The sequence below is a fragment of the Parasteatoda tepidariorum genome, chromosome 1 (genome assembly GCF_982258835.1).
Source record: "Parasteatoda tepidariorum strain Cologne lab strain chromosome 1, Ptep-v5.0, whole genome shotgun sequence".
NCBI lineage: Eukaryota > Metazoa > Arthropoda > Arachnida > Araneae > Theridiidae > Parasteatoda > Parasteatoda tepidariorum.
Genome location: NC_141755.1, coordinates 85,681,060 through 85,696,026, shown reverse-complemented (window position 1 = coordinate 85,696,026; position 14,967 = coordinate 85,681,060). Strand labels below are relative to the sequence as shown.

The 14,967-nt window shown below is 32.7% G+C and overlaps 1 protein-coding gene across 2 annotated transcripts in view; it reads right to left on the bottom strand.

Moving 5' to 3' along the window:
- LOC107450057 (sushi, von Willebrand factor type A, EGF and pentraxin domain-containing protein 1) overlaps positions 1 to 14,967 on the bottom strand; it is a 130,083-nt gene that overhangs the window by 55,868 nt on the left and 59,248 nt on the right. For both annotated transcript variants that reach the window (XR_011636554.2, XM_043039731.3), the window contains exons 7-13: positions 13,926 to 14,120; positions 11,743 to 11,991; positions 10,293 to 10,532; positions 6,331 to 6,522; positions 2,308 to 2,441; positions 1,037 to 1,112; positions 563 to 931 (exon numbers count right to left, since the gene is read on the bottom strand). Coding sequence is in view for 1 of the 2 variants with exons in the window: in XM_043039731.3 (XP_042895665.2) it covers positions 563 to 931; positions 1,037 to 1,112; positions 2,308 to 2,441; positions 6,331 to 6,522; positions 10,293 to 10,532; positions 11,743 to 11,991; positions 13,926 to 14,120 (1,455 nt within the window). In the remaining variant the exon portion in view is untranslated. The remainder of the gene's footprint in view (positions 1 to 562; positions 932 to 1,036; positions 1,113 to 2,307; positions 2,442 to 6,330; positions 6,523 to 10,292; positions 10,533 to 11,742; positions 11,992 to 13,925; positions 14,121 to 14,967) is intronic.

Below are 14,967 nucleotides of genomic sequence, written 5' to 3'. Positions count from 1 at the left end.
CGTAAAAACCACGCTTTATGTACATTTTAAAACCCTTATCAGGAATGAAAGCTAATAAGTATTACAGAAGGGGGTCATAAATTAATATTTAAGCCAGTAAAAAAACATAAATAGTAACATGATCGGACAAATCACTGAACAGGAGGGTGAATATAATGAAAAACAAGACAAGTTTGATTGCTGGAGGAAACAAGGATTTTAGGGATGAATTTTAGTAACACCTTTAAGCATCTGTATAGTGTTTATTATATTCGCCTTTCTCTACTGTAATTTCCCACTTCATTTATTTTATTTTCACCTTTGATATGGATTCCAAAAATACACATTAAAGGTAGTCTTTACAGAGCACCCTGAATAATTACTTAAAGTAGATAATAAAGCAGAATAAAAAAAATTAGAAATAAATAAAAGTATTATGCAAATGAATGAAATGTGGCAACAAGTATTTGAATCCGATTAAAATTACAACAGTTGAAAATTACAACTTCGACAGTTGATTTTTAGTGTTCTTACATCGACTAAAAATTAAAACAAAAGTCAATTCAATTAATGCCATATTTACCTCTCAAGTAAAATTCTAATTCAATCTTGTTTGGATTATTTTCCACTAGGGTAACACCAGATAATTCCGGACGAATATCTTGTCCAGTTCGGGGATATCCAATACTTCCAACATCAAACTGAGTCACACTTTCTGTGACACCATATCCTGAGGTCCCAAAACTCGACAAGCTGCTTCTGTCTAGAAGATTGGGTGACTCCATGTGATGAGAATCGAAACTTCCAAAAGAAGAGGTTCGATTCATGGCTCTTGATTTGGCGAGAAGATGAGGCATTGGGACGCCTCGTTTGAACCTGGACATGCGCTTGGCATTGTTATGGAATGAACGTCTTTTTCTTAAAAATATTGAATTGGATTCTTCTTCAAGTTCTGTTTAGAAGTGGAGGAAAATTTTAAAATAAGTAGTATTTGCTTACGAAAACTTTCATTAAAGGCATTTTTTAAATTGTAAGGATAAGTGTTGAAAATACTTACTGTCTCTTTCTTCTTCACATTCTGCAATCATGTTTTCAACTTCGCAGATGACATTATTTCGACAAACATGGCTAACCTGCACAAACCAAAGATCATGTAAGACGGTGTTACACGGTCTGTATACATTTTAAAGCCTTTATTCACTTCTTATAAGGTTTATTTTTGAAACTGAAAGTATGTTTTGTATAATTTTTCTATTTTGTTTAAAGCGAAATATTTTTTTGTAATTTTTCCTTTTTATAATTTTGTTTGGGTTGAGGAAACTTAAATTTTTGAAGAAGCATTTTTTTATTTTTTTATTTACTAACAGAGGACCGATTATGGAATTTGTTGGAAAAAAAAAGATTTTTTTTATTCTGATGAGCACTCTGTTTTTAAAAGTTTAATTAAACAAAAATTTTCAAACTTTTTTTCTAATGGAATTAACATTATAGTATTGATTTATTTTGTTAAAAAAATATAAGTTTGGTTGATTGGTTCTAATGTCACTTGTCACACGGGCAAGCCTGCTTTGTGAAACCGAGCAAATTTAAGGCAGAGTGTGCGATTCTTGTTTTTCAGTGGTGCGATTCTTGTTTTCTATGGCCAAGAATTCGACTTCTGCCACATCATACGTCACGCCTGTTTATAAGGCGGACCCATTAATACATCCATTCATTCATCCACAGATCGTATTTTTGACCTGAATCAGAGAACGATCAATCTCCGATCCAGTACCCCCAGAGGTATTGATTTGTTATGGGAACATGGAGGACTTTGCGACTCGACAGAATTTTAACGTGCATCAGTCACCAACTACACGGGGAGTCTTCGGACGGCGGGGTTCGAACCCACGAACTCTCGAACATGGGCCCAGCGCCCTACTGACCAGGCTATCCCGGCCTAAATATAAGTTTAATTAGTTCAAACCGTTTTAGAAACTACACTGTCTTTAGGGTCTTAATTAGCTATATTAGGATAATTATTAGCATTTAGCATTTTTAATAGTTAGGTTTAAGTAAAATAATCGCACAATAAATTTTACTACAATGCATCAAGTTTTTTTAAAAAATATATACTTTAATGTTTTTTAACAGTAAATTCATAAATTATTTTAAAAAAATTTAAAAAGTGCAGTGGCCATTTGAAACAGTTAAAACCGTACTCCTTGTTGTTGCAAAAAAAAAAAAAAAAAAAAAAAACATATTATAATTTCCTAAACTTCGATGATTAAAAAAGCCAAAATCTCTTTAAAAATAATCCAATTTCAATGAGCAATACTCAGCACTCACTCTGTTGGATATTTTTCTTTCAAGATGCTTTTCTAGTTGGGCCAACAGAAAGTTATCCTCGCACGTGAGACCCTGTCCTTCGGAAGTAACAGAGACAGTTCCAATTTTGTAAATGGCATTGGAGAAGAAAACAACTGCAAAATAATATGTAGAAATCAGAGAGGAACAGTGGGACAGGTATAAAATAAGACGGGCAAAATACATATCACCTGCAGGAGAAATCATATATAAATTAATTTAACATCAAGAAACTCATCCGCGTCTGGACTTGATAATCCTCTGAATTGGTTAGTGAGGGAGTTGCCACAAGGGTTTGCTTGTAAGTCGCAAGTTCGGATTTACGTATTTTACGGCTTAGGGCCCCCGAGAACGGGCAATACCCCAATTATTCAATCCTTTTCAAATTTTAATAGAATATTGGTAGCATAAATAGTGTACAAAGTTTCAGAAAAAATTACGTATTTTACGGCTTCGGGTTCCAAGAACGGCAATACTCGATCCTTTTCAAATTTTAACAGAATATTGGTAACATAAATAGAAATCTATGAACAAAGTTTCAGAAAAAATTACGTGTTTTACGGCTTCGGGTTCCAAGAACGGCAATACTCGATCCTTTTCAAATTTTAACAGAATATTGGTAACATAAATAGAAATCTATGAACAAAGTTTCAGAAAAAAATACGTGTTTTACGGCTTCGGGTTCCAAGAACGGCAATACTCGATCCTTTTCAAATTTTAACAGAATATTGGTAACATAAATAGAAATCTATGAACAAAGTTTCAGAAAAAATTACGTGTTTTACGGCTTCGGGTTCCAAGAACGGCAATACTCGATCCTTTTCAAATTTTAACAGAATATTGGTAACATAAATAGAAATCTATGAACAAAGTTTCAGAAAAAATTACGTGTTTTACGGCTTCGGGTTCCAAGAACGGCAATACTCGATCCTTTTCAAATTTTAACAGAATATTGGTAGCATAAATAGTGTACAAAGTTTCAGAAAAAATTACGCATTTTACGGCTTCGGGTTCCAAGAACGGCAATACTCGATCCTTTTCAAATTTTAACAGAATATTGGTAGCATAAATAGTGTACAAAGTTTCAGAAAAAATTACGTATTTTACGGCTTCGGGTTCCAAGAACGGCAATACTCGATCCTTTTCAAATTTTAACAGAATATTGGTAACATAAATAGAAATCTGTAAACAAAGTTTCAGAAAAAATTAACAATAAGTTTTAAGTAACAGTTAGAAGAAAAGAAAATATAAGATTAAAAAAATTTTTTTTTGTATCTAACACTTTCGGTAATCGTTTTTAGTTTCCTTAAAGGTATAAGATTACAATTTTCGTTTGAGAATAGCTGTATTTTACAATAATTCTTATTAGGATACGAATTGATTATCATCCATTAACTACAGTATTTTTTTTTTAAAAAAAAAAAACATTGCGTGGTTAAATCGCATTTTTATAAATATGACAATTAAATGTCTAAAAGAAGAAAAAAATTAAAAGATAAACTTCAAGGTTCTTTTTAATTTTTCTTTCTTAAATATTTATACTTGTTTCGGTTTTGAAATATTTTTAAAAAAGTAAAAAAATTGGATTTAGTATTTTTATTAAAAAATAATATATAAACTGTTTTTGATTAAAATCACTCAATAAACTTCACAAAAAATATTCGTAAGACATGAAAGGAACTGAAAAAAAGGTAAGAGGAGAAAAAAAATTGACCTGCTTGATATTATAAAGCCTCATCTTCAATACCTTCATTGAGTTGAGTTACAAAATTTTGCACTTTTTTTCTATGTTTTAAAACAAAATGAAGCAATTCGTTTCAAATGAAAAAGACAAACTTAGATAAGAATTGATATATTTCATTGAAAGTACACATAAAAGCTTTTGGATAGTTTCAACTGAAAGTAAAATGGTTTCGATTAAAAGAAAAGTACATTTGAGAGAGAAAAAAAAGAAGAAAAGATGCAGAGGAAAAAAGAAGAGAAAGATAAAGTTACTGAAGCACTTAATGTTTTTTAAGGGAGGGAGGTAAGGAGATCTTAAAAAGTGAAACTTATAAGGCATAAGGGAGGCCCACAGGGTGACCATTTGTTGTAACTTCGATTTTTGAAATATCTTTCTTTCTGTAAGAAGGTATTCGGCGAATTTTTGAAGATGAGAGTTTCCATTAAGCACGTCGCATCCAAGATAAATTGAGTATTTGAGCATAACACATTAAATATTTTATATTAAGCAGAAAAAAGCAGAATATCTAAAAAAAATTATGATTTAATGACTAAAATTTCACACCCGTAAAATTTCAAAGCATGAAAAATTTTTTAAAAAAAGTTGCTTTTTTTAAAAATATTTATTTCTTGAGAACTAACTGTCAAATTCCGTTCAAATTTTTTGTACTTTGACGTTTGAAATGCAGTATAAATTTGTAGACTTCACTGGTAAAAATTATTTCGACCATAAATAAATGAAATGATAAATATTTTAAAACAAATATTGCTTGCACGGGATTATTTGTAGATAAATAGGTTCTGCGATTGAGCGCAAAAAGCACAAGTTTGCAACCATTGTTGTGTGTTACAATGTGAAGTCTGAGGATGACAAGGAATGATTTAATAACGCAATTTATTACTAAAGTTATTCTGACTTTAAAGAAAGTCGCGACGTAACTTTACTTGGGTAGGCAAGAAATTCACATATACGCTTACCAAAACAGCTCAGGGGTCTGTCCAGACATTTTGTGAAAGGTCCGTTTTTCGTGAAATTGTGAAAAAATTACTCACATTCTTTCAACCAGGGTCCGCTTTTATGAATTTGTGCAAATAGGGTCCGTTATTGCAAAAAAAAAAATTTTTCAAGGAGTTTTTAAATTGTAAAGACATACAAGAGTATGCTCAACACTGTAAAATTGTAATTAAAAAAATTAAATTTTAAAAAATAAACAACAATTGCTCCTTCTAAATTAGAGATGCAACATACAAATGTTTGGTATTTAGCCTATACTGCTGAAAGCAGAATATTAATTTCGGACGAATAATGGAAGAATCGTCTGCCGAAGACAAAACTTAATTCGTTTACATCCATCTTTCTTGTTTTCTGCCCTGGAAAGGGTTTATTCGATTAACAAAATAATAATGAAGATAAAAAAAATTTGTGAAGGGTCCGATTAAAAGAAAAATCATTTTGTGAAGGGTCCGTTTTTAAGTTAAAATATTTTGTGAAGGGTCCGTTTTTATGAAAAGATATTTTGTGAAGGGTCCGTTAACGGACCCAAATTTCTTCTAAACAGACCCCTGCAGCTGACAGCAACTCATTGCGAGATGTAAATTATTCGAGAAATCGCTAAAATCCTTCATATTTCTGCGATGCGAACCACTAATGTCTTTTTTCATTTTTATTTATGAGGTAATTGCCTACGGACTTGTACAAGCAGGTCATTGGTGATTTTGTGAGAAAAAAAAGAGCAACTTGATTCTTGACATAGGTAGCAAGTCTGTTCAGCGTAATAGGTTAAGCGTGCAATAATTTTTAATAAAAATGCACAGATCGGCGATGACACTGGGGATGGAGCGTTCGCCTTTCAATGAGATGAACCGGGTTCGAATACCAGCGATGGCTGATCGATACGAATCTGCATCCGGCTTGCACCGACCACAGTGCTGACGTGAAATATCCTCAGTGGTAGATAGATCATGGGTTAGAGTCCCTTTGCCGTCTAGTGGTCTTCCTCTCCATGTAACGCAAATGAGGGTTAGTTCCATCAAACAGTCCTCCACGAAGGCAAATTTCGCCCAATACTTGATCCAAGAGTTCGCTTGTCTTCTGAATTGTGCTCAAAATTACACGACTACGGAGTTGAGCATTAGCAGTCGTAAACCCGAAATTCGGGTCAGCTGTTTGACGACGGTTATAAAATAAAATAAAATGACAGATTCGTGTTTTTTTGTCGTAGTTCACGTGCCAACGATATTATTTCATAATGCAAAAACAAGGAAAGTAAATTGAGAGCTTACTTGAGCAGTCTGGAAAAGGTAGGTACTCCGACGGTTGCCATATCCCATCGTACGCACAGAAATAGAAGGGTGGTGTCTTCATTGCAAATCCATAGCCTTCGTTGCATGTGAGAGAGCAGAACACTCCATTCTCTGCTTCAGTGCAATTCGAACGCCCGTTGATGGGATCAGATGGAAAGGCACACGCATGCTCTGAAGAAAAGAAACATCATTGAACTGAGCAGTCAACTGATTATGATAATCAATATTTTACAAACAATACTTAAAATAAAATTAGATTGCTAATCAAACATACATTCCGCACAAAGAGAATATTAAGAGGAATTCGAACTAGGCTTAACTAAACCAAAACGAATAGAAATTAAATATTATAAAATTATTTAACAGAATTGACAAATTTATGCAAATTCTCGTAGGAGAACAAAATTATCTTTATTATACAATTAAAAACATACATAAGCTTTTTATAACAATTAACGTCTTTTTCTGTGGAATGCTCAGCAGCGTGCAGACGACAACAAATGTAGGCTGTTATATAGGCTGTTTGGAGCTGTTGTCATCTGGTGGTTTCAAAACGTGAGCCAAAATTGGATAAAATAATTCACGAATAAAGTAAATGCATCTTAGCTTCAGAGCTAAAGAGAATAGAAGGGCTAGTTCACTTCGCTCTTAGAGCTGAAGCTACGATTTCCCTCCTCATGACGTCACTGTGTCCACAGATCTCGGAGATCGCAAGCAAAGGTATGATAACTTTGCATCTTTCTCTTTGTAAAAATAAGTTAGACTTTTTCTGGTTATTAGCTTTCAAACTTTACGTAATTAACACATTATTTCCGTTCATAAACATAGTTCAAAAAAACATTCTTGGTTATTATATTAAAAAAAAAAATACCATTTTAAACTTATAAAAATGTTTTACTAGCTGGCGAAAATGACACTATAAATACTTTATTTCAAAAAGTTCAGTTTTAACTTTAATTATTAAGAAAAATGAAATCATATATCGACACTTTTTTTGTCTACATATTCTTTTATAACGATAAGTTGAGTTAAATTTAGAATACCTGATTTTAAAATATGTCGTTAATAGCAATTTTTTCATACTTAATTATTAGAAAACATCAACCTTAAACGCTAATTACTGAAACAAAATAATAATTTAGGTTCATAATGACATTAAAAATTTTACAATTGTTTATAGATATTTAAATTTACGATGATATAATTTATAGATATTTAAATTGAAGAGAATATAATTTTTAAATAAAATCATAAATATTTAGAATAACTACATTAAAAAATATGTTATGAAATTAGGAGAATTTCAACTATATACTATATATTTTATTTATACTTTTTATTTACATTTTAATTTTCTTTGACTATATCCATTTTTTAATTCTTTTCACCTGCCTTTCTTTTTGAAGTAACGAGGCGGTTTCTATTTAGATAATGAATTTTTATAAAAGTTCTTAACGTCAGAATAAACGTATTGCTGTTAAAACAGCAATAACTGCGTCATTTTGGAATCCATTCTTTACATAGTTGTTCATTTACTTTAGGGAACATGCGGAAAATTATATTTTTTCCTTTTGTTTTTGTATCAGAATTTTTGCAAGTTGCAATCGCGCAAACTGGCATTTCGATAAAAGTTTTAAATTCTTGTAAATTCACTGCAAAAACTGAGGAAAGTCAATATAGAAAATAACTGTAACATGTCTTAGAATAACATGTCTTAGAATATAATATGTAACTAGCCTTACTTATAGACTTAGAAATAACATGGTAACAACTTAGGTAGTAACTTAGTAGTAACTTAGGTAACATGGTAGGTAACTTAGGTAACTTAGTAACATGGTAGTAACTTAGAAATAACATGTCTTAGAATATCTCGCAAAAAGAAATAATCCAATATTAGTTAGAGCTAGTAAGGCTGAACGCTCCGTTCTTGAGGTAAAAGTGCGAGCTTTGCGCCAAAGTGACGTCACTAGAGAAAATCGGAGGATTGGAGCGGCGAGAGTTACTTCAAAGGAGTGAACCAGCACTTCTATTCTCTTTAGCCCTGTCTTAGCTTGGTGTAAGCTTCCTCAATTATTAATGTTCTACAGCCTTTAAAGTATGCATGAACGCTTGATTCGGTATTAATTTGAAATAAAGTATTCATGCACACAGTTTTTGGAGGAGGTTTTCAACACTAAATTTGGAAAGGTATTGCACCACAGTTCTTACAGTGTAGTCAAACGTACTTCACGTACAAACGTAGTCAAACGTACTGATTAAGTTCCAACTGAACAGGGTCCGGGCAAATCTCTCTTAACATTACTACCTCCCCCCCCGGTATTGTTCAACATTAGCTATCAAACATAGCTTACAGTTTATAAATAAATAAACTTAGTTAATTATGCGCTTAAATACGCGTATATATTCTAGATAGTCGACACATTACAGTAAGTGTTAAATAGTACATCGTAGTATTTACTAGAATATAATATTATATGTTAGCACGATATCAAATTATTGTTATTTAAATAGTTATAATTTTAAAAAAAAAGCTGAAATCTGTATTTTAGGCAACTTTCCAGTTAGATTCACACTTGAGAATTATCTTCGCCATAAAAGAGGCAACTTTGTTTTTGGTTTTGGTAATTATTGCATGATTATTTAGAAACCAATCAAGTATCTTAGATTCCAAAACCATTTTTTCAATGAAAAAATTTCGCATAACCTATGTAAACAATGTTTACTCTTTTAAACAATCTCAAATCATATTTTCGTGAAATGTGAAAGCTGTGGACTCGTCTTTAAACATAGGCGATGTTCTAGTGAATTGTAAAAATTTATTTTCCTGCCTTCAAACAATGAGTAAAGATGTTTTGCGAATTGTAGAAAGTATTTAAACAATCTTTTTATTAACGATGTTTTGAGAATTATAGAAACAGTTTTAACGAATTCAAACAACTGTTAACGATGTTTTTGTAAATTTTCTGAAACAGTTTTCCATTTCTTCTTAATCGTTAACGATGTTTTGTACATTTTTGCACCGGTATTCACGTCTTCAAACAATCGGTGAGATAGGTTCCCTAAATTTTCCGAACAGTTTTCGCAGCTTGAAAAGCCCAATAACGATGTTTTTTTTTTATGAATTATTAAAATCGTGTTTACATTACCCGAACAATATCAAAAACAGTAAAAAACAAAACATGATAATAATAATAAAGATATTATGGACTTCACCTTGAACAGTGATTGTGATGATGCAAATGTTGTTATTGCCGGCCTGATCCCTAACTTCATACACGAATTTTTGTTACTGTTGACGAACAACTGTTAACGATGTTTTTGTAAATTTAATGAAATAGTTTTAATTTCGTCTCAACCGATAACGATGTTTTGTACATTTTTGCAACGGCACTCACGTCTTCAAACAATCGGTAACATCGGTTTCCTGAATTTCCCAAACAGTTTTCGCAGCTTGAAAAACCAAATAACAATGTTTTTTTGCGAATTATTGAAATCGTGTTTACATTACCCGAACAATATCAAAAACAGTAAATAACAAAACATGATAATAATAATAATAATATAAAGGACTTCACCTTGAACAGTGATGGTGATGATGCAAATGTTGTTATTGCCGGCCTGATCCCTAACTTCATACACGAATTTTTGTTACTGTTGACGAACAACTGTTAACGATGTTTTTGTAAATTTAATGAAATAGTTTTAATTTCGTCTCAACCGATAACGATGTTTTGTACATTTTTGCAACGGCACTCACGTCTTCAAACAATCGGTAACATCGGTTTCCTGAATTTCCCAAACAGTTTTCACAGCTTGAAAAGCCCATAAACATTTAATGTTTTTATGAATTGTAGAAATCGTGTTTACATAACTGAACGATCTCGAAAACAGTAATTAACAAAACATAATAATAATAATAATAAAAATATAAAGGACTTCACCTTGAACAGTGATGGTGATGATGCAAGTGTTGTTATTGCCAGCCTGATCCCTAACTTCATACACGATGTCTGTGGAACCAAGAGGAAAAGCAGCAGGTTTTTCGTGAGATCTCCACACGGTGACGGCTTTTCCAGAATTGTCGGAAAATAGGGGTTCTTCCCATGTTACTGTTACTGGCAGGACTCTCGACAAGAAGATTGAAGGCGATACACATCTATCTATGGTAGGCGCTTGGATATCTATTAAATAAAAAAGCATTATTGTTTATTTTGTTATAGTGAACAACATGGAATAAAAAAATTAGGCTATAGTGTACTATTTTAACCCCTTATAGGCTTTTTTTTTCCCTACAAAGTAATGATACGTTGAAATAATTTTAGGATTGAGATTGATTTAGAAAAAGTAATTAATTGATATCATTACCTAAAATTATTTTGACTTTAAAGACTCTTTTTTTTATGTGAATGGGGATTGGATTTTTCAAAAATTTTACCCACTGTAAAGAACTGGCCGTACAATACAAGCTTCAAATTGTTCTCATAAATAGCCAAATTTATAAATCCTGTGTTTATAACCACAAATAAACTCTATGAGAAATGGTTAAACAAACAAACGCTGGCTCAGTGGTTAAAGTGTTCGCCTACCAATCATCCAAGGTTTGAATCCGAGCGGCGGCTGGTTGATACGAGTTCTGCTCCACAGTGCTCATGTAAAATGCCTTCAACAGTAGGTAGCCTTTGCCGTCAGACTAACCGTGAAAGGTTTTCGAGGTTTTACATCTCCAAGTAACGCAAATGCGGGTTCGTTCTATCAAAAAGTCCTTCAAGTAGGCCAGTTTGTCCCAGTACTTGATCCAGGAGTTCCCATGTGGTCTCTGGGTTGGGATCAAAATTGCAAGGAAACGGAGTTGAGCATTGATAGTCGTAAACTCAGTAGTGGGTCGGCTGTTTAGCACCCGTCATAAAATAAAATAAAATAAACGAAAGCAAAACGTTAGAGAAAATAATTCTCAATGCTGGTTTCTCTTTGTCACTCCACGCAAACCTTTACTGCTACTTATGCGAAAAATTCATATTTTTTTTTTAAAATAACAGCTAAAATAATAGTTGGGAAAATAGCGTCTCATAGACATTAAATTTTTTTAATGAAGTAGGTGAGAAGTATATTTCCCAAGGGTACTAAAGGGTTAAACCAAACGAGGTAATAGTACGCATTTTGTAGAAAATTTTGTAACGAAAAAAAAAAAAAAAAAACATTTTGTCTGAAAAAATCTCTACTTTCCCGTGTCTAAAATATTCTTGATTCACATTAAAAATAATCAAGAAATTGCTTTTATTTTATTTTTTAATCAATAAAAGTAAATGACGAAGAAGTAAAAGGAAAATTTTTTTTGAAATTTTAATGAGCAACTGAATCGATTGCGATTAAAAATAAACTATCTTTACAAACCTCGAACTGTGACTGTGAAATTGCATCTAGCTCTGTTTCTCGCACGGTCTTCTGCTGAGTACAAAACAGCTGCCACTCCTATGTCAAATCTTCTTGGAGATACAATGGCTGGTATAACAGTTACAGTCACAGGTTCTTCACTATTGTCATACGTAAGAGGATTTGGCCACTCCACCAGAGCACTAGCATCGCTTTCATCAGCATCCACAACTATATCTTCTGGGCACTTGATAACAGGCGGTTCTATATCTGTAATCAAATGAAAGAACCTGTCTCGTATTAGAACAATAAGTTATAACCATTTCTGTACTATATTTACTTTTACGATAGGTTTTATGCGCTTATATAAGGAGTTTCATACACTTATACAAAGAGTGTTTTAGTTTTTGAACCATTTTTTAACCCCTAAACGATCGGTTAATTTTCAAGAAAACGGTCATAAAAGTGCCTATTTCGTCAAATACACGTATTTGATTAGTGCTGACATCTAGTTTAAAATAAACTAACTGTCTACAATTACCTTAAAAATATCCTGGTACTACCATCTGGTGTGTAAAATGAGAAATAGAATGCTTTCCGGGCAAAAGAAATGAATTAGTTTTATTCTTATTGGTGCGTTACTACTGAACACTCTAGCACGGAAATTTCAAGGGAGCGAGAAATAGAGGGCGAAACCTCACCCCGTCATTTTCAAGGGAGCGAGAAGGAAGGGGTTAATAGCATTTGTTTTTGACACTATTTGAAAAAAAAGTTTGATTCGGTTAAATTTTTAATTGCATTAATCAAATATTTTTTTCTTTTTTTAAAAATACATCTGGAAGAAATCTTCAATTTCCGAGATTTCAGAAGAATCGATAAGAAATATATGACCTAGGAGAATTTTTTTTGGGTTTAACAGCAAGGTTTAAAGTTTAGGATGCTAAATTTATTTCTAATTGTCAAATTTACGAAAATAGTTCATTGCACCATTTTATTTTAAATATACAATGAAAAAACAAGCGAGTATTTAAAATAGAGAATAATATATGCCACTCTTTTATGTGAGATCTCACATCTAAGAAGTGGTAACAAGTTTATGGGTTGAAGAATTCGAATGATCAATCCCATCCCATGTTAAAACAACCAACTTTGCTGTACCTTTTTCAAAAAATACGAAATAGATTTTTGTATTTTTCAAAAAAATACAAATTGGCTTTGTTGTTTCAATCTCACCTCGCTCCATAACAATTCTTCAGGCTTCGATAACATTTTCGTCTTTTTACAAACGTAAACAATAAATTTAGAACTTCAATGTGAATATTTTTTTTTCTCGTTTTAGTTCTAGGTATTTTGTTCCAACCGATAAAATTCTAGGTATTTGTTCCAAAGATACAGCATTACGAACGGATCTCGTTCGGTCACATTCTCTATGGTGCAAAAGCGCCACGTTAGGCCATTTCTTTAACCGTAAACCGGATCGAAGGCGTTATAAACAGACCTGATCCGTTCATAATTGGGTATACTATAGCCTACGTCACAGGTTGTGTTATTCCTACTAAATTTAACCCATGAACGGCATTTTCTGCGAGCCTAACTTCAAGCCACAAATAAACAAACGAAGTGTTTGATCGTTTAAATAGCTGCTCGCCAGATTTTATTGCATTATAAAGAAAAGTAATTGATATTCGATTTTTGATTAATAACTGATTTATGTGGATAGTGGCATTTATGTGGATAGTGGCATAGAATTTAGCATTGCGTCATGGTAAATGTTATTCCTACTAAGTGGAAGTAGTTGTGTTTTTTTTATATTATACCCAATTTGCAAAGAAGAATAAACAGTGCTGAAAGACCTTTGTTTCTACCTTGGAAGAAGGAATACTTTTAGCTCATTTTTTAATAAAAGGTGCAACGAAAAATTGGTTCAAAGCGTTTATTGATTAGAGAATACTATAAATTCAGAAATTCATTTAATTGAGTAATTAAATGCAAAAACTATTAAGTTATAAAAATTGACATGTATTAAACCTAATGATCTGAAAACACGCAATGTCAATAGTATATTTCATTTGGAACAATTTCTCTACTTTTTGGTGTGGCTTATCTGTATGTTTCATCACGCTTTCCCAATAAGACTTTCAACAAACAGATCTAGATATAACATTGACTAAAAACTTCCATAAAATTGAATAGAAACTACATACCAACGCAAGTAGTATCGATCTCGGGTTCGCTCCAGACGCCGGAATCTATGCACTTTCTTCGTTCAGGTCCGGCTATGGTGAAGCCTTTCTTACACTCGAATGAGCACTCTTCGTTGAAACTAGATTTTCCTTTCGTGCACTTAGAAGGAGTAACGATGCCATTATGTATGGGTTTTAGGGGTGAACAGCTTACGGCTATAACAAATGAATTAATTACTTAAAAATAAATGATACATTTTATAAAATAAGAAATAAAAATATTTAGAAGTTCAGCAGTCCCTTTTAAATCTATTGGGAGTTTAAATAAGTTCGATCCGTTCTCAAAAGATAGCTCTGACTGTTATGAATGTTTCATAGTGACAGCTGGTTTCGGTGATTTCAGAGAGGTTATACATCTGTCAATAATAATCAGTTTATATGGCTTTGAGTTTCATACAAAAACCCTGTTTTTTACTTGGTTGAATATGTCAAATTTTGTGGTAACTAAGCACCATTTGCGGGAGGCTTTAATGTTTCTGCTTTAATTGCAAGAAAAGTGCAGCTGAAGCGCATCAAATGCTTGTAGAAGTTAATGGTGACAATGCTCCAACTGAAAAATCATGTTGGGAATGGTTTCGAAGTTTCGTGAATGGTGTTGTATACTATGAGCTGCTACAACCTGGCGATTCCATTATGGGCGATCGGTATAGGCTACAATTGATTCGTTTGAGTCGTGAATTAAGAGAAAAACGGCCGGAATACGAGCAAAGACATGACGAAGTTATTCTTCGTCATGATAACGGTCAGCCTCATGTCGCAAAAGTCGTAAAAAAAAAATTTTTTTTGAAATGCTCAAGTGGGATATTTTACAGCACCCGCTGTATTCACCAGACATAGCTCCTTCTAATTACTGATTATTCCGACGGATGTAGCTCAATTTGGCAGGTCACCGGTTCACTTCTCCCGCAGAAATCGAAAATTGGCCCCTAACTTGGATCGCCTCTAAAGGCGAGACATTTTTTCACGATGGAATTCGAAAATTGCCTGAGAGGTGGGAAAAAGT